The sequence below is a fragment of the Neomonachus schauinslandi genome, chromosome 2, assembly GCF_002201575.2.
Source record: "Neomonachus schauinslandi chromosome 2, ASM220157v2, whole genome shotgun sequence".
Taxonomy (NCBI): domain Eukaryota; kingdom Metazoa; phylum Chordata; class Mammalia; order Carnivora; family Phocidae; genus Neomonachus; species Neomonachus schauinslandi.
The window spans coordinates 198,456,160-198,473,917 of record NC_058404.1 but is presented as its reverse complement, the minus strand read 5'-3'; the positions used below and the strand labels follow the sequence as shown (position 1 = coordinate 198,473,917).

Sequence of the window (17,758 nt, the reverse complement as noted above, 5' to 3'; positions counted from 1 at the left end):
TGATGGGGGTGATGGTGGTGATGATGATGGTGATGGTGGTGGTGATGGTGATGGTGGTGATGATGATGGTGGTGATGATGGTGGTGGTGATGCTGATGGCGATGATGTTGGTGAGATATTTTTATAGGTCTTTACAGGTTGCAAAGACCTTTCCATCCATTGTTTTGTCTATATGGACAACAACCCTGTGCAGGGCTACTACAATTATGATCCCATTCTTTGATGAGAAAATGGAGGCCCAGGGAAATGCAGTGTCTTATCTGAGTTTACCCTGCTCACAAGTGATGGGGCCAGCAAGGTTCTCTGACTGCAGATCCCTGCCTTCCCTCAACGTTCTCAGCACATGACATTCACGAAGGCCCACTCAGTTGTTCCTGAAATTTCCCTGCAGGTTCAGCATCATGAGAGCAAGCTGGAACACTCCCAGTTCACGTCAGCCGATGGTGTCAATGAAGACCTTGCTCTCAATGACCAAATGATTGACATTCTGTCTTCAGAGGACCCCGGAAGCATGCTTCAAGCTTTAGAAGAGTAAGAATTCTCAATCATGCATATACTTACATAAACTTGCTTGGATGTGATGAATGCTTTAACAGCACTGGCCTGAGAGCAAACACTGAGTACATTTCATTCATTCATTCATTCATTCATTCATTCAGTTAATCATTCATTTGTTATTCAGTAGTCATCGTGGAACTACTGCTATGCTTAGTATTTGGGAAAAGGGATGAATAAGACATAGTTCATGCTATGAGCTCATGGGAAAAACAGACACATAAACAGAAGTGACCATAAAAGTCTGATAAACACCATGCTAAAAGGAAAATCCAGACTAACTGAGCCATGAAGGGGAAGTAGTTACTTCCAAGAGGGTGATGCAAATGCTTCTCAGAAGAGATATTTTAACTTGTCCTTGAAGCATGGATGTAGGCTTTCCAAGTGGATTAAGAGAAGAAAGACTTCAGGCAGAGGGAAGAAAGGGCAGATGAAAGGATAGGAAATGAGCAAGATGCATTTGGTGAAGCAAAGTAGCTTGGTACTACTGATGTGTGGATTGGGGTATTGAGTACAGAGAAATAAAGGAAGAGGCAGCTGGAGAGAGAAGCCAGGCCAGGCAGTGTGTTTGCTGAACTGAATTCCATTCTTTTTATTTATTTAACAAATAATTATAATGTACCACCTGTGTACAGCAGAACCTAGAGCCGGACGCAGTTCTGAACATTTCATGAATATGAACTCATAATCCTCTTAGCCACCCTACAGAGCAGGTATTGCTGTTCTTACCATCTTGTGGATGGGGACTTGAGAGAGGCTGCGGAGCTTGTCCTGGAGTGCACACTAGTAAATGACAGAGCCAGGCTCAAGCCCAGGCAGTCTGGCTGCAGGGTACATGCTCCCTATCAGGATGCTGCTGCACTGTTCAGGGCTTCTCCTGGGGGTCCCGGTCCACGAGCCGACTCACTCGGCAAGGCTCATAGCTTGGCCTTTCCTCCTGTCCTTTTGGCAAATATTTAAAGAGGGCTTCTTTATACGTTTCCTTTCTAAGCGTTCAGTTATCTTCTAAAATTCTGTCTTATCTTTTACCTCTTCAAACATATGATGCCTAATTATCTTAAAATCTCTGAAACTTTATTATTTTACCATGGCCTGTGCCTGTTGTCTGTTGTTGCTCTTAGTTTGTGATCTTATTTCCCAGTCTCCTCCTGTGCCTGGGTAGTTTTGATTGTGTGCCTGACAGTGTATGTGAACATTTAGGAAGACAGTCGAGCACTAGGATGAGATTATCCACTTCCAGGCAGCTAGGGGCGTAATTGTGGATTACCTCCACCCAGTCAGAGACTGAGAGACTGAGATCACTCAGAGCAGGGCTTCAGGTCCTTTAAGGGCTTCTCTGTTTCTGGCTTATCTTTACTTTTAAGGCATTTTTACCAACCGAAGACTCTGGGACTTCATCAGGATGACCTCTCCTTGGAATCCCTGGACTTGAGTTTCTATCTCCCCAGTTCTATAGATCTGTTGAGAATTCTGCAGAGTTTATCAGCCCTGGGCTGCTTCTTCTGGCATTTAGCAGGTGCCCTTAAGAACGGAGTGGCCCCAGATAAGGGGTTACCTACCTCTCTGAATTTATTTGTACTGCTAGGTCTTGACCTTGTCTTTTATTACTTCTTGTTAGTTCTCGGATGGTCTCAACCTAATTTTGCTTTTGCCTAGCTCTTCTAATTGTTTTCAGTGTGATAGTTTTTCTAAATTACCTGGATCACTCTTAATAAGAACAGAACCCGTCTTTGTATAAGCCATATTCTAGACAATGAACAGGCATAGTCCCTGCCATGGGGGCAGCCTGTGAGACAGATGGACAGGGACACAAGCAAGGACCAAAATAGCACAGAGCATAGCACCACCAAGTGGTCCCTGGAGTTAGATCAGGTTTACATCTGGGTTGTGCTACCATGTGCCCTGGGTCAAGTTACTTAGGTGAAGACTCCGGGTGAGGCAGAGGCTAGGCTGTGGAGGGTTCTGGATGCCAGGCTCCACAGTGGGCACTGGAGACCCAGAGAGAGGCCTGTTAATATGGGCAGAGTCGTGTTCTTGAAGGCCAGTCTGGATACAAATGGAGAACGGCTTAGAAGGGTAAGTCCAGGGAGACTGTTATAGGAGGTGTGGATGTATGATGAGGGCAGGTGCTATAGGCTTGGGGAGGAGGGGGATATGCAGGAAGAGCCTACAAAACTTGGTCACTGATTGCCATGTGGCTGAATAGGTCTGCCCAGGGGGGTGTAGTTTGCACATTGCAGGGGAAGGAAAAACTCAGGATGCCTCCCTAGGGTTCTGGGTTCTGTTTACTTGTTTGAGTGGGAGAGGAGGGGGCATCCATCAGTTTTATTGCTTGGTAGATCTCTGGGTCTTCTGCTTGTAGAATGTCCACAGAGAGGAGGTATGAGAGGGGTAGGCCTTCATGAGAGCAGTGTGATGCTCAGTCTGGGGCCACGATCTTTGGAAGATCCATTTATACCAAATACACCATCTGAACACATAGGATTCTTTATTCGTTATATTAGGTTTTTATTTTTCCTTTCTTTGCTTTCTTGTTATACTGATGATTATTAGCAATGGGACCAAATGGGAACCCCTCAAACTGGATTCCATTTATGACAAACTTCTTCTGATTCTAGGTTCAGTATGCATAGCTTCACCTGCGCACTTCCCCCTGGGGACTATTTGCTGTCAATTTGGAGTCACACGATGCTGATAAGCTATAATGCCTTATATTTTTATACAATACCTTATATTTGTGCAGTGTTTAAAAATGCAGAGTCTCTTTTCCACACGTTAATTTGGTCCCCATGCTAATGCTCTTTGGGAGGACATCTTATTTTTTAGTATTTGCTAGTTGAAGAATCTGATGCTGTTCTGGGGAAAGAGGTGTATCCATAGTCACACATCTAGTAAGTGACAGGACAGGACTTGAGGTTTCTCTGTGGAATCTCGGCCATGTTTGTTTTTCACAAATACTCTCTGAGCCCCAGTTTCTTCATCTCTCGACTGGGGAGACCATAAGTGCTGGGGGATACTGTAAAGTTTAATGATATGACAGTGACTTGGTGGCAGAGTCCTCTCTGGGTCTTGCCTCAGAGCAGGGACTGACTTGAAGGGAGATGAGCAGATGGTAGAGAGACGCATTCAAGTAGATCAGCCTTTCTTGGAGTCTTTCTCAAGAGTGGTTCAAACAGCAACTGAAAAAGGGGGAGCTTGGCAGCAAGATTGAGCAGCTCTGGTCCTGTCTCCCGGGAGCCTGGAAATGGTGTGCCATGGCATGGAGAGACGGACCCGAGAGAGCACCAGAAACAGAGAGCGCGGTTTCTACTTCCTTAGGAGTGCCTGGTCACTGGTCTGAGAGAAGAGCTCTCTTATGTCCGACTCATGGCACTTTATGAGCAGAGGGGTGTTTTAAGCACAGAGGGATTTCCATCCTGCCTAAGGGCTGCCCCTCCCCAGCCAAGTGCCATCGTGCCGTGTCGGGCCTTCAGCCACAAACGAGCAGGGCTTTCCGTGCACAGAGCTGGGCATCGGGCTTTGTTCATCCATTTCTGGGTCCAGGGTCATGCGGCTTGGCTAACTGAGCTTTGTGCAGCCATTCGTGTGTGGTCCTTCATTTTAGCTTAGAATGCCAAGGGCAACAAATTAAAATTTGCCACACTACCCAAGAGGGAGGAGGGAGGATTGGATGGGCAGCGGGGAGAAAGGTGGCTGGTTACTGGCAGAGATTGTTAAATGTCTCTTATTACATTAAATGGTAGAAGCAGGTGATTATCAAAGTATTTCCTAGCTGAAAGTCTGTTTTCTTCCAAAACGTGGAAACGAAAAGTGGATTGAAATGATTTGGCTTGTGTGATCAGAACCTAGATATTTAATTTGCAAGTAGGTCATACCCCACAACCTCTGGCCAGAGGAATTAGGGCTGTAATTAGCATATGTATGTATGTTACACATGTATGTGTTACTACACAATAGTACACACAGTAGTAACACATAATAGTAACAGTGTATAACATAAATGGTAATAGTACCAAATGGAAGGTATTAATCATCCTGTCTTTGTTGTTGGTTCAAGAAGTGATGACGTATAAGAAGCACGGGCTTCCTGGAGCCCCACATTCTGTGAAATGAACAGGCTGCAATGTGCTTGCTGCTCCTGGTGTGTGAATGCCCTGAGGACATGGAGGTTACCAAGATTTTATTCTTGTAAATCACCTAGGAGCTCTGGAATTTTATATTTCTTTTTCCTTGGGCACCAGTCTTGTTTTGCCCGAAGAATGTTTAATATTGATTATTAAGCATGACCTGAGAGTGCTCAGCTGGAGAGCTGCATTTGTCCCGTCCCCCATTTCCCCACTCCCCTGTCCCCTCCCCTGCTCCCCTCTCTGCTCCCCTCCTCACTCCCCTCCCAACTCCCCTCCCCTCCTCCACTCCCCCATCCCAACATTCAGTGTTTATTGAATGCCTGTTCTGTTTCAGACTCCATGGTTGAATGCTCATTTTAGAGATCCGGTGATTTTTTTTTTTTTTTTTTAAGCATAGCATTGTCAGTTACTTTGAATCTTTCCATCTTGACTTACAGTCGGACTTAGGAGCTCCCAGAAAGAAAATGTCACTCAGAATGTCAGGGGCTTAGGATGCATGGAAATCTGTGATTCTCTCCCCACTAAAAACAGCTTTTTTCTCTAGCAAACAATTTATCCTATTTGTAATTCTTTTTATTTTATTTTATTTTATTTATTTATTTGACAGAGAAAGACACAGTGAGAAAGGGAACACGAACGGGGAGTGGGAGAGGGAGAAGCAGACTCCCCGCCGAGCAGGGAGCCCGATGCGGGACTTGATCCTGGGACTCCAGGATCATGACCTGAGCCGAAGGCAGTCGCTTAACCAACTGAGCCACCCAGGCGCCCCCTATTTGTAATTCTTACGTGAAGTTTAGCTGAGCTTCTAAATATGCCATTAGGTGTCTTGATTGCCGCCTCATTTCTCAGACCCGTCGGAGTCCTAACCTTGCGCTCTCTTGCTGATTTATCTTTAACAAAGACCATCTCCTTGGTTTGCCCTGTTGTTTATCTTTGACATCATTTCTTCATGGTCTATCTCTTACAGAGAGGATATGAGGGAGAGGTCTCTCCTGTGGTTTGTGTCAGGCTCCTAGATGGTTGTCATGATGGAGGTGGCTCAGCCCTGGGCATGCAGAGACAAGAGGGAGGAGGAACCAGCACAACTGGCAGCTCTCAGAAGCTTCTAGAAGTGTGGAGAGCCCACAGTGCCTTAGCTCCGGCCTTGCTCTGGCCCTGACCACCACCAGATGCCTCTTGCCCGTGACCTTAGGTAATTCTCACAGCGGCTCTGGAAAGGAAGCTGAGGTTCAGAAAGGTTGATTGGTTTTGCCTAAGGTCACACGAGTGATAATGGGTTTGGGCCCAGGCCTTCGTGCTTTCAGATCCACTGTTGTATTGACAAAACAGCTTTTAAAAAATATTGCACTTAGATTTTTCCAAAAGAGGCAAAGGAAAAGAAGAGAAGAATGTCCAGGAGTGTGTTTATTTCCTGTTATTTAAAGGAAGCTCAACACTGTCTTTTGATACCACCAGCTTCCCCTTCTAAACTGTCTCCAAATTATGGTTCATACAGAGTCAGCATTCTGTGAGTATTGGTTGAATCGAGGCTTTTAGATCCATGTATTGAGTGGTTTCCCTGTGCTGGCCATGGGGTATGTTTTGTTGTTGTTGTTGTTGTTGTTGTTGTTGTTTTGTTTTGTTTTACATAGCGCCCTTTTTATTCTTTTTTTTTTTTAATTTTTATTTATTTATTTGACAGAGAGAGACACAGCGAAAGAGGGAACACAAGCAGGGGGAGAGGGAGAGGGAGAAGCAGACTCCCAGCTGAGCAGGGAGCCCGATGCGGGGCTCGATCCCAGGACCCTGGGATCATGACCTGAGCCAAAGGCAGACGCTTAACGACTGAGCCACCCAGGTGCCCCCGCCCTTTTTATTCTATATTAACACTGCGGAGATGTGATTTTCCTTCTCATTTCTGGAACTTAAGCGGGAAATTAACTTCAGGGAAATTAAGCGACTTACCCCAAATTTCTGTAGTTTACTTGTTCTTTCTGGGTTGTTTGCTCCTGTGTGCAGTCATTTTTAAAACGTGGGAGGCCCTGGCTCGATGCTGGCAAATCGTCCAGGTTTTGGTCGTCATGGGAAGCACGTGAGCAGAATACAAACGCTCGCAGGCCTACCCCCGTAGTTCCATAACGTGGAGGGGCTATGAAGGGGCAAGGTGCTCTGTTACAGAATAGCAGGGGCTCACTTTCGTGTGGGGGCTCCGGGAGGCCCCTTTAAGGGGAGGGTCGGGGGAGCTGAGACCTGAGTGATGAGCACCTGGTGGGGGCCACATGGACGGAACTCAGGAAGGGACGTACATGGGCACTTGAGGGTTTAGAAGGGGATGAGGCCAGCATGATAGGAGCATGCGGAAGTGGGCTGGAGGGTCGCACCGAGCCAGTGCGAGCATGACCTGAAGCAGGTTCCCCCATAAACTTGACGGAGAGTCACCAGCAGGTACATTAGAGGTTATAGGGTTCATTTCACAGCTAAGGTGGTGAGAAGGTGCGGCGTTACTCAACCCAGAACTAAGCACAGCACGTTCCCAGGTGTGACATGGCCTCATGGGCTGCCCAGAGTTCGCCCCAGGGTGTCCGGCTGTGGGGGGGACACCCTTGCAGAGCGGTGTTCAGTCGGCCTCCACCAGGTCCCTTGGCCGTGGTCCAGCTGGGCTGCACAGGGGCCCCTCACTCAGGGCCGCTTTCCCAGGAAGACCCCCAGGGTGTAGGTCTCTGTGATGTCCCTCCCGCAGGCTGCATGGGGGTCTGTGGGATCAAGGGACGGATGAGGGAGGATGAGCAGCACCCACTGACGGCTTGGGAGTGGGCTTTGTGGGAGAAGCGCGGTCAGCTACGGGGATGCTGCTTCCTAAGACAAGGGAAGAGGAAGAATTGAGTTTTGAGGAAAGATCAGAGGCACTTCCGGGCTGGGTGAGTTGAAGATGCCTGGAGACACCAGATGGACATGTCTGTTCAGATGCAGGCTCGGGCTGGAGGTAGCAGGACGGGGACCCAGGAGGGAGCCCGCGGAGAGTGGAGAGTGGCATCGAGGGGAGGGGAGCGGGAGGACGCCCTCAGGAACTGCAGCCTTTACACCGTCAGAAAAGTAACAGGAAGCCAGGGCAGTGAGGGCAGGAAAGCCAAGAGAAAAGGGGTCCCAGAAGAAGGGGTGACGGAGCCGTGTCTGATGTTGCCTGCAGTTCAATCAGGTGAGGACTGGAAGGTGTCTTGTTTTTGCCGCCAGGACATGGCTGAGGGCCAGAGCGGGTTTGGGGAGCACGGGGCCACCGTAACCATTGTGACTCCCCCACTTTGCTGTGCAGGGAAGAAGAGGTGGGGAGCAGCAGACTGAGGGGAACCCAGGACCTGGAGAAGGACATTTACGGTGATGCCAGAGGATCTGAGCTTTCTGCTGGGGACGCTCCTCCACACACAGGGGGAGGCTGAGGGTTTGGGCGGAGGGCAGGGACAGTTGCAGGAAAGAGGATACTGAGAAGGTGGGAGCCAGGGCTCCGGGGTCAGCACTTGGGAGGGGCTGGGCCCTCCGGGAAGGAAGGTCCAGAGAACAGAGATGCGTGCAGGGGTGTGGGTGGGAGGTGTGAACATGGCACGTACCTGTGTGATGCTTCTCAGTGACGCACAAGGTGAGGACGTCAGGAAGAAGAGGGGAGGACTGTGGGAAGGTGTGGGACAGTCCTGCCAGCGTGGGGAGGTGGCTTACTAGCAGAAGCCCAAAGAGTTACGCGGCAGGTAGCGTGCCCATGTGAGGCTGGAGGTCCCAGCCGGCCTGGATGAGGGACTAGCTCCTGCAGGGCTCTGCTGGGAGGTGCAGAGGCTGCTGAAGGTCGGGGGGTGGAGCCCAGGGGCTAGATGTCGGGTTGAGAAGCCAGACCGCCTGGTGCGGGTCCCAGCAGGGGCACTTACAGTCAGTTGACTCTGGGTGTCTTATCTATTAGGTGGGGCAGGAGGGTGCTAGGACAGAAGCTGGCCCCAGGCTCTCTGTTTCAGGGGAGCAGGAGAGGGAGGAGAGGTGTTTCCCGTGGCTGCTGTAAAAAACGACCGCACACTTGGGGGCTGCAAAGAACAGGGCTTCTTCTCTCTCGGTGCTGGAGGCCACAGGCCCAAAGTCGGTTTCAGGGGGCTGCAGTCAAGGTGTTGTTGGGAGGACCGCCTCCCTCCGGGGTGGGGTCCGCCAGCCTAGGCGGAAACCCCGCCCACACGCCTGTGCCCTGCTGCCCAGTTCCGACAAGGTGCCGGGTTCCCGCCCGAGGTGGAGGGGGGGCTGACAAGCCAGAGCGGGATTTTTTATGGGGGACAAAACGGGGATGGCGGCAGAGCGGGGCGGCAGTAATGCCCATCTGGTTTCCATGGCAACCCTCCCTGTCCTCTTCCCGGCAAGGTGAGGGTTTCTTGGAAGAGACGCTTCCCTTCTTCCAGCAGGTGCTTTCTGAGCCCCCGCTGAGCGCCTGGCGCTGTGCTAGGCGAGGTGCCAGAGAAGAAGCTGAGAAAAGCAAGCGCCCCCAAGATGCCCACCATCTACGGGGTAAACGGCGCGCACACAAATAAATACAGCACCGGGAGATCGCGCAAGCTGGAATAAGCATGGAAAGCGCCTCTGCGGCACGCTAGTGGTTTCCACCTGGTCCAGTGCGCCTTTGTGGGGTGTGATGTGATGTTCTCCCTGACTTAGCATCCCAGCTAATCCACACCGCCCCGTCCAGGACACGAGGCTCACGCATCGTCTTAGGGGTTTCTTAGAGATAAAAGGAATTACCTCAACTGTTGGAGTATCTGAGGGGCTCAATAAAGAGCTCCCCTCAACTTGGAGTCCTGAGCCAGGTGGGACATAAGACATACATCAGGCATGTTCCCCAACCTGGCCAAAAGAATAAATCAGCCATCACTTTCATTACACTGAAAAGCCAGGTCGGAGGATGTGGCTTTATGTGCCGGCATTATGAGCCCCACAGTGAGACGCTGCTCGCCTCCCCATAAAGCCAACTTCAGGGACGCCTGCTCCGGGTCACCAGGTGCTGTGGCCGTTCATGCCCAGTGCCAGCCCCTGGGCCCCCGTCAGTTCCCTCACAGAGCTCCTCCACACGACGGGGCCCCGAGGACCGGGAGATGGGCATGGCCCCCCATCTTGATTATCCAGTCCCAACCAAATGGATACTCGTCACAAACACCACGTCTACGCAAGCAGGCAGGAGTAGAGCGGCTTTTCTGGGGATGGCGGTGCTTCTAGCAGACGTTTGGGGTTTTGCCCCGGACCACCACCTTGACCTTACTGTCCATGGTCTGTCTGGCACCAGCCACAGATAGCAGCCGGGAGAGAGGCTGTCAAAAGCAACCCAGAAACTAACTCCCTGTGCCCTAGGGAAGACCACGCGCATAGTCCCCGACTCTGATTAATGTCCACGTTGCTTTTTTCTGTCTCTCAGCCAATTTTTTGAATAGTAAATAATGAACAAGGCAAAGAATTAGAGTGACAGAAAAGGCTGTACTGTGAAAATCAAATAGTCTTCTTATCCCTGCACCGAAGGCAGTCCATTCCCCGTGCCACGCATGTATCCTGTGGAGACTGTCCATGGCGGTATGCATATTTACACAAGTACTCCTTTTTTAAAATGTTAAATAATAGCATACTTTACACCCTGTCTTGCTCCTTTTTCCCCACTTTGCAATAGTCTTGGAGATTGTTCAACATCTATAACTATAGAACAGCCTGTTCTTAATTTTAAGTGGCTGCATAATATTCTAATAATAGTAAAGATTGCTGAATTTATTGATAATTTAATATAAGTGAGAGACAGCTGTGATTGTTTTTAATTATTTATTTAAACTCAAGTTAGTTGACATATAGTATATTATTAGTTTCAGCGGGAGAGTTCAGTAATTTATCAGTTGCATACAACACCCAGTGCTCATCCCATCACGTGGCCTCCTTCATGCCCATTCCCCAGTTACCCCATCCCCCCACCCATCTCCCCTCAGCAACCCTCAGTTTGTTCCCTAGAGTTAAGAGGCTCTTACGGTTTGTCTCCATCTCTGATTTCATCTTATTTTATTTTTCCCTCCCTTCCCCTATGTTCATCATGTTTTGTTTTCTTTAATTCCACATATGAGTGAAATCATATGGTATTTGTCTTTCTCTGACTTATTTCACTCAACATAATACCCTCTAGTTCCATCCACGTTGTTGCAAGTGAAAGATTTCATCCTTTTTGGTGGCTAGTAGTATTCCATTGTGTGTGTGTGTATGTGTGTGTGTGTGTGTGTGTATATACACACACCACATCTTCCTTATCCTTTCATCTGTTGATGGACATCTGGGCTCTTTCCACAGTTTGGCTATTGCGGACATTGCTGCTATAAACACTGGGGTGCAGGTACCCCTCTGATCACTATGTTTGTATCCTTTGGATAGATACCTGGTAGTGAAATTCCTGGGTCATAGAGTAGCTCTAATTTTAACTTTTGAGGAACCTCCATACTGTTTCCCAGAGTGGCTGCACCAGCTTGCATTCCCACCAACAGTGTAGGAGGGTTCCCGTTTCTCCACATCCTCACCAACATCTGTCGTTTCCTGACTTGTTAATTTTAGCCATTCTGACTGGTGTGAGGTGGGATCTCATTATGATTTTGATTTGTATTTCCCTGATGCTGAATGATGTTGAGCATTTTTTTCATGTGTCTCTTGGCCATTTGTAAGTCTTCTTCGGAGAAATGTCTGTTCATATCTTCTGCCCGTTTCTTGACTGGATTTTTTGTTTTTTGGGTGTTGAGTTTGATAAGTTCTTTATAGATTTTGGATACTAGCCCTTTATCTGATAGGACATTTGCAAGTATCTTCTCCCATTCTGTAGGTTTTCTTTTAGTTTTGTTAAATGTTTCCTTTTCTGTGCAAAAGCTTTTTATCTTGATGAAGTCCCAAAAGTTCATTTTTGCTTTTGTTTCCCTTGTCTCTGGAGACGTGTCTAGCAAGAAGTTGCTGCAGCTGAGATCAAAGAGGTTGCTGCCTGTGTTCTCCTCTAGGATCTTGATGGAGTCCTGTCTTACATTTAGGTCTTTCATCCATTTTGAGTTTATTTTTGTGTGTGGTGTAAGAAAGTTGTCAGTTAACTTCATTCTTCTGCATGTGGCTGTCCAATTTTCCCAGCACCATTTGTGGAAGAGACTGTCTTTTCCATTGGATATTCTTTCCTGCTTTGTCGACCATACAGTTGAGGGTCCATTTCTGGGCTCTCTCTTCTGTTCCATTGATCTATGTGTCTGTTTTTGTGCCAGTACCATACTGTCTTGATGATTACAGCTTTGTAATAGAGCTTGAAGTCCGGAATTGTGATGCTCCCAGCTTTGGTTTTCTTTTTCAACATTACTTTGGCTATTTGGGGTCTTTTGTGGTTCCATACAAATTTTAGAGTTGTTCCAGCTCTGTGAAAAATGCTGCTGATATTTTGATAGGGATTGCATTGAATGTGTAGATTGCTTTGGGTAGCATAGACGTTTTAACAATATTTGTTCCTCCAATCCATGAGCATGGAATGTTTGTCCATTTCTTTGTGTCCTCTTCAGTTTCTCTCATAAGTGTTCTATGGTTCTCAGAGTACAGGTCTTTTACCTCTTTGGTTAGGTTTATTCCTGGGTATCTTACGGTTTTTGGTGCAATTGTAAATTGGATAGATTCCTTGATTTCTCTTTCTTCTGCCTCATTGTTAGTGTATAGAAATGCAACTGATTTCTGTGCATTGATTTTATATCCTGCGAATTTGATGAATTCCTGTATCAGTCCTAGCAATTTTTTTTGTGTGGAGTCTTTTGGGTTTTCTACATAGAATGTCATAAAAGACTACTTCTTTTCTGATTTGGATGCCTTTTATTTCTTCTTGTTGTTTGATTGCTGAGAGTAGGACTTCTAGTACTATGTGGAACAGCAGTGGTGAGAGTGGACCTCCTGTCATGTTCCTGACCTTAGGGCTAAAGCTCTCAGTTTTTCCCCATTGAGGATGATATTCGCTGTGGGTCTTTCATGTATGGCTTTTATGATGTTGAGGTATGTTCCCTCTATCCCTACACTGTGGAGAGTTGTCATCAAGAAAGGATGCTGTACTTTGTCAAATGCTTTTTCTGCATCTACTGAGAGGATCATGTGGTTCTTGTCCCTTTTTTTATTAATGTGGTGTATCACATTGATTTGTGGATGTTGAACCACCCTTGCAGCCCAGGGGTAAATCCCACTTGGTCGTGGTGAATAAACCTTTTCATGTACTGTTGGATCCTATTGTTGAGTATGGCTCTGATTGTTTTATGTGCATTAACCTATCTACTCCTCAGAGCAGCCTCAAAGCTAAGGACTGTTTACAGATGAGGAGACTAAAGCACAGCATGTGAGTTACTTCTCCAGAGTCACACAGCAAGTAGGAAGATGTGAGCCCAGGTGGTCTGAGTGCAGAGCCCACACAGTTGCTCCGTGCTCCCCGGCCCCCGGCGATCATAGAGCTGCTAACCTCCCGCATCGAGGGCTGTTCGCATGCATGCAAAGTTAACTGCAGCAGGGATCCTTCGAAGGGAAATTGTCTCATTGCGTGCTTTTCGTAGATGCTGTCAGATTGCCCACCACTGAGGCCAGGCCAGTTTACCGTCTAGCCTAGGAGAGTCCCTGTGTCGCATACCCTAGTCACAGTGGCTCCAGATCGTTCTACCCATGTCAGTCTGATAGGAAACCGTGGCGCTTCCTGTAGCTCCAATCTGCACGTTTCCTTCTAACGCACGAAGTTGGACATCTTTCACACGTGGAAGGGTATTTGTGTCTCCTTGTCTGGTGAGCAGAGGAGATGGCCTGGGCTTAGGCTGGACCGTTTGCGTGCAGTGCTTGTCCCCCTCTCCTGATCTGCCACTTAATCATCCAATGACCTTGAGCACAACCCGTAACCTCCATGTGCCTCCAGGGCCTCATCTGAACCCGGGGTGGTGATGTGCGCACCCCACGGGAGGTGAGGGTTTAATGAACTCCCCTATGCCCAGAGCCGAGAACAAGGGCTCTGGCCGGACTCCCGGGTACGTGATGCACCTGTTTCCAGACCCTTTAGTTCTTGGCTCTGTTCTGCCCATTGGACTCCACAGTTTCCTTCTATGACTCAGCCTCATAGATTTTGCAGAAATGGGCTGCAGTTACTCAGTGACTCCTGGCTTCTAATTCTTTGCTCTACCCGAGCATGTCATGCACTCTTCAGTCCACAGTGGGCACGAAGGCTGGCAACAGGCCAGGTCCTGGCCCCCAGAAGCTCATAGTGTAGTTGGGGGGACAGGCATTCATGAAAGAATCGGATGGAAAAATATGTGATTACACAGGGTGCTGGGCACCGTGAAGGAGGTGATCCCTGGTGCTCTGAGAAGCTGGTGTTAGAGCCCTTCTTGGGCTGGAGGTTTGGTGTGTGGTCAGTCACCAGGGAGGCTGACTGGGGACAGCAGTGACTCAGGCAGGGGCATAAGCTTTAGGAAACGCCAGGCCATCAGGTTATCCCGGGGTGTTGACCTGTGGCTGGAGAGGGAGGCCGGCCCTGTTGTGGAGGCTGGACGGCTGGGCATGAGCTTCGGGCTTTGATCTGGATTGGGGTCCATCGGCCCTTGAGAAGGCGAACACTGACACCAGAACTGTGTCCAGCCCCCTTGCCGCTTCAATTTCGGTGGGAATTGCAAAGTGCCTTTCTTTTCAAGCATTCATGGATTTCGTGTCGTGATGTTTACCCAGGGATTTAGTTCAGACTTTTTACTTTGAAAATCGTTGCTTTGTTGTTTTTGCCTATTTTTTTATAAACACATGAAACTATCCAAGATGCTCAGTTGACACTCATGTACACAGATCTCTTTGGGAGAATATTCTCTCCTGATCACCGTGGTCTGAGTAGGGGGTAGGGGGTACATCAGCTTGAGATTCCTAAATGTCATGGGTATTTCAGTGCTGGGGGACGTCAGCTTTCTAGATGTGTTGTCACCGAAGATTCTGATACATGCCGTGATCAGAGTAAAGCTCCGAAGACCAGCTGACAGGTCAGCCCTTCATGGCCCTCCTTCTTGCTTTCACTCATTTATTCCCTCACCCAACCAGTGTTTCCCAAGCACTTTCTCATTCAGAGCCATTTTCTGTACGCCATGGATGCTGAAATGGGTCAAAACCAGAAACTCACAGTTCACAGAGAAGACAGACTCACAGACAGTCCTGGCAAGATGGTACAGGATGCAGGTGGCAGGAAAGGGGGCACTGCGGGGGGCGGGGCACTGCTGGGGGTGGGGGGACGCTGCTGAGGGGTGGGGCGGGTGAGGGCTCCACCAAGAAGGCGTGGCCTCAGGCAGATGGAGGAGCCAGAGGAAGAGGGAGGGAGTCAGGCTACGGGATAGATGTGGCCCCATGAATTTAGGCTTTCGGTTTATCCACCCAGGAGACATTTAATGAGCAGCTCCCCTTGCTAGGCATTCTCTAGATGCAGCAGGGACCAAAGTAAAGTCCTCGTGCTCACACACTGTCCATGGTTGGGGGGACATAAAATAAATAGACATGAAATGTAAGGAGGTGAGGGGTTGATGCAAAACAACCACGTAGGGACTAGGGAGCACTGTGTTAAGGCGGTGCATTGGGAACAGCCTTCCCCACAGGATGGCACTGGAACAAGAAACCCTGGAGGGACCCATGAGGATGGTGTCCCTTCCTCTCTGGGAGAAGAGTTAGGAAGTCTGTAGAGTCTTGATGCTACAAAGAATCCTGGAGGCCATCTGGCCTAAACTGTTGGCCAGAGCGGAAATATTCTCTAGCAAGCCTCCTAGATGGCTAATCCATTTCTACTTGGATATCCTGTTGATCGTGAGGGACTACCATCCCTTGGAGATTGTTAGGGGTTGAATTATGTCCCCCGCAAAAGATACGTTGGAATCCTAAGCCCCGTTACCAGCAAATGTGCCCTGATTTGGAAATAGCATCTTGCAGATGTGATGGAGCTCAGGTGAGGTCAGGCAGGTAGGCCCTAATCCAGTATGACAAGTGTCCTTACAAGAATTGGGAAGTTTGGACACAGACACAGAGGGAGAGCCCTCTGTGAAGACGGAGGCAGAGATCGTGGACTTCCTGAGCATCGGCAGCTAGGAGAGGGGCCTAGGCTCATAGCCCTCAGAAGGAACCACCCCTTGCAACGCCTTGATTTTGGTGTTGAAATCTCGTTGGTTATGCTTTGTTACAGCAGCCCTGGTTCTATGTACAGTTCCCCATGTCCATGTGGGCAGCTTGTCCTCCTTGAAAATCCCTCCTGTTTTTAACCAGACGTCTACATCAGTAGTTCCATGTGAGCAAACACGGGGACTAACCAGGCAAATTGTCTGCATCATCCTGACACATCCTCTGCAGGGTCCCTCCCTCCTGCTCTCTTGCCTTCTCACGGCCACCACCCGAGGCCTGACTGTCACCCTGTCTTCACTGGCCTCCTGCACTGACCTCACATCCATCCCCTAGGCCCCGGGGCATTCTCCACACACCAGCCAAGGGGGTCTTCTCATGACCCTGACCGGGACACTTGCTAGAAGCCCTGTGCTGGCATGCTTTTGGTAAAACCCTAATCCTCACACAGCCTGCAAGGCTCCATGTCATCTGCCCAAGCCAGTGAGGCCCGGGTTGGAGATACTTTGTGTGCACATGATCGCAATTGCCAGATTTTGAAGAAGACAGAGGGACTAGGACAATGATGGGAGCTGTAGGGAGGCGGGTGTCAGGTGATGAAGAGGAAGACCTTTCTGTCTGAGCTCTATGATAACGGAAAGAATGCCTGGAGAAGCGGGTAGTTCCCCATCACCGTCTGTGTGTGTATATGTGTGTGTGTGTGTGTGTGTGTGTGCAAAGCAGAAGCTGGGGGACTCCTTGGCAGGGAAGGTGTTAAGGAAATCTGAGCATTGGTTGGAAAGATGACTTAGCTGACATCCAGGGTTTATCTTATTTCATCTTTAAATGTTTCATCCTACAGTTTCTTTCAGATGCTCTTCAGGATCTGTCTTTCCAAATAAGAGTTTCAAGAGTTATCTGTCTAGCCAGCTAGCTATAACCCATCTGTCCACTCATCCGTTCATCCATCCGTCCATCCAGCCACCCACCACCATCCCTTTATACATATATATATATCCTTCCATCTACCTGCCCACTCATCCATCCATCCAGCCACCCATCCATCCACCAGCCACCCATCCATCCATCATATATATGTCCTTTCATGCACCTACCCTCCCATCCATCCATCTGCCCAGCCACCGCACCCATCCATACATACATATGTCCTTCCACCCACCTACCCCCCCCCAGCCATCCATTCACCCATCTCTATGTTATATTTCCTTCACATATTCTTTTCTTTGCCATAAAGAATGATATCAAGGAAGACTATGGCAGACGTACCTACAGCAACATCAATGTGAAATAACATTTTCTAGCATCTGTTTTGTGCTAGGCACTAGCTAGGTGCTTTGAGCATGTTGGTGTGACTGAGGCAGTCGATAGAGGGTAGAGTGAGGACTCTGCAACCACATGCCATGGCTACGAATCCCTGCTCTGCCACTTAATAACTATGCTGCTTTCAACGAGGTCTTTTACATTTTCTGTGCCTCAGTTTCTTCACCTGTAAAAAAAATAAAGGTTAATCACCTATCTTATAAGATTATTGTGAGGATTAACTGGGTCGATATTTGTAAAGCTATTAAAACAAAGCTTGTACATAAGAGGTACTGCTACTAATCCTCTTAATGACTTTCACTTGACATGGGTGATAATATTCTCATTAACCAACCTGGAAACTAGGCTCAGAGACATCAGGTAACTCACTTGAGTCACCCAGCTCTGAAGGGATGGTGCTGAGATTAGGGGCTGAGTTGCTGTGACTCCCAAGTTCATTGTGCTTTCAGACATGAGGAAACACTCACCACCTTCTGTGATGAGGTGATTAGTGGGTGCCTGAAAGGGAGCTGGGAGGAAAGTTCCAGGAAGATTAGAAGTGGGCAGAAGAACGCTCACTTCTTTTCATCTGTCGCAGAGGATTGGTGCATGGGGGTGTGGCCAGTGAGTGGGCGGGGAGCGGGCAG

General features: G+C 48.6%; 1 protein-coding gene across 1 annotated transcript in view; it reads left to right on the top strand.

Moving 5' to 3' along the window:
• The window catches only part of EVC2 (EvC ciliary complex subunit 2), a 135,705-nt gene that overhangs the window by 52,969 nt on the left and 64,978 nt on the right, over window positions 1-17,758 (top strand). Inside the window, exon 9 of the mRNA XM_021677663.2 lies at window positions 392-531. Coding sequence (XP_021533338.1) covers window positions 392-531 — 140 coding nt within the window. The remainder of the gene's footprint in view (window positions 1-391; window positions 532-17,758) is intronic.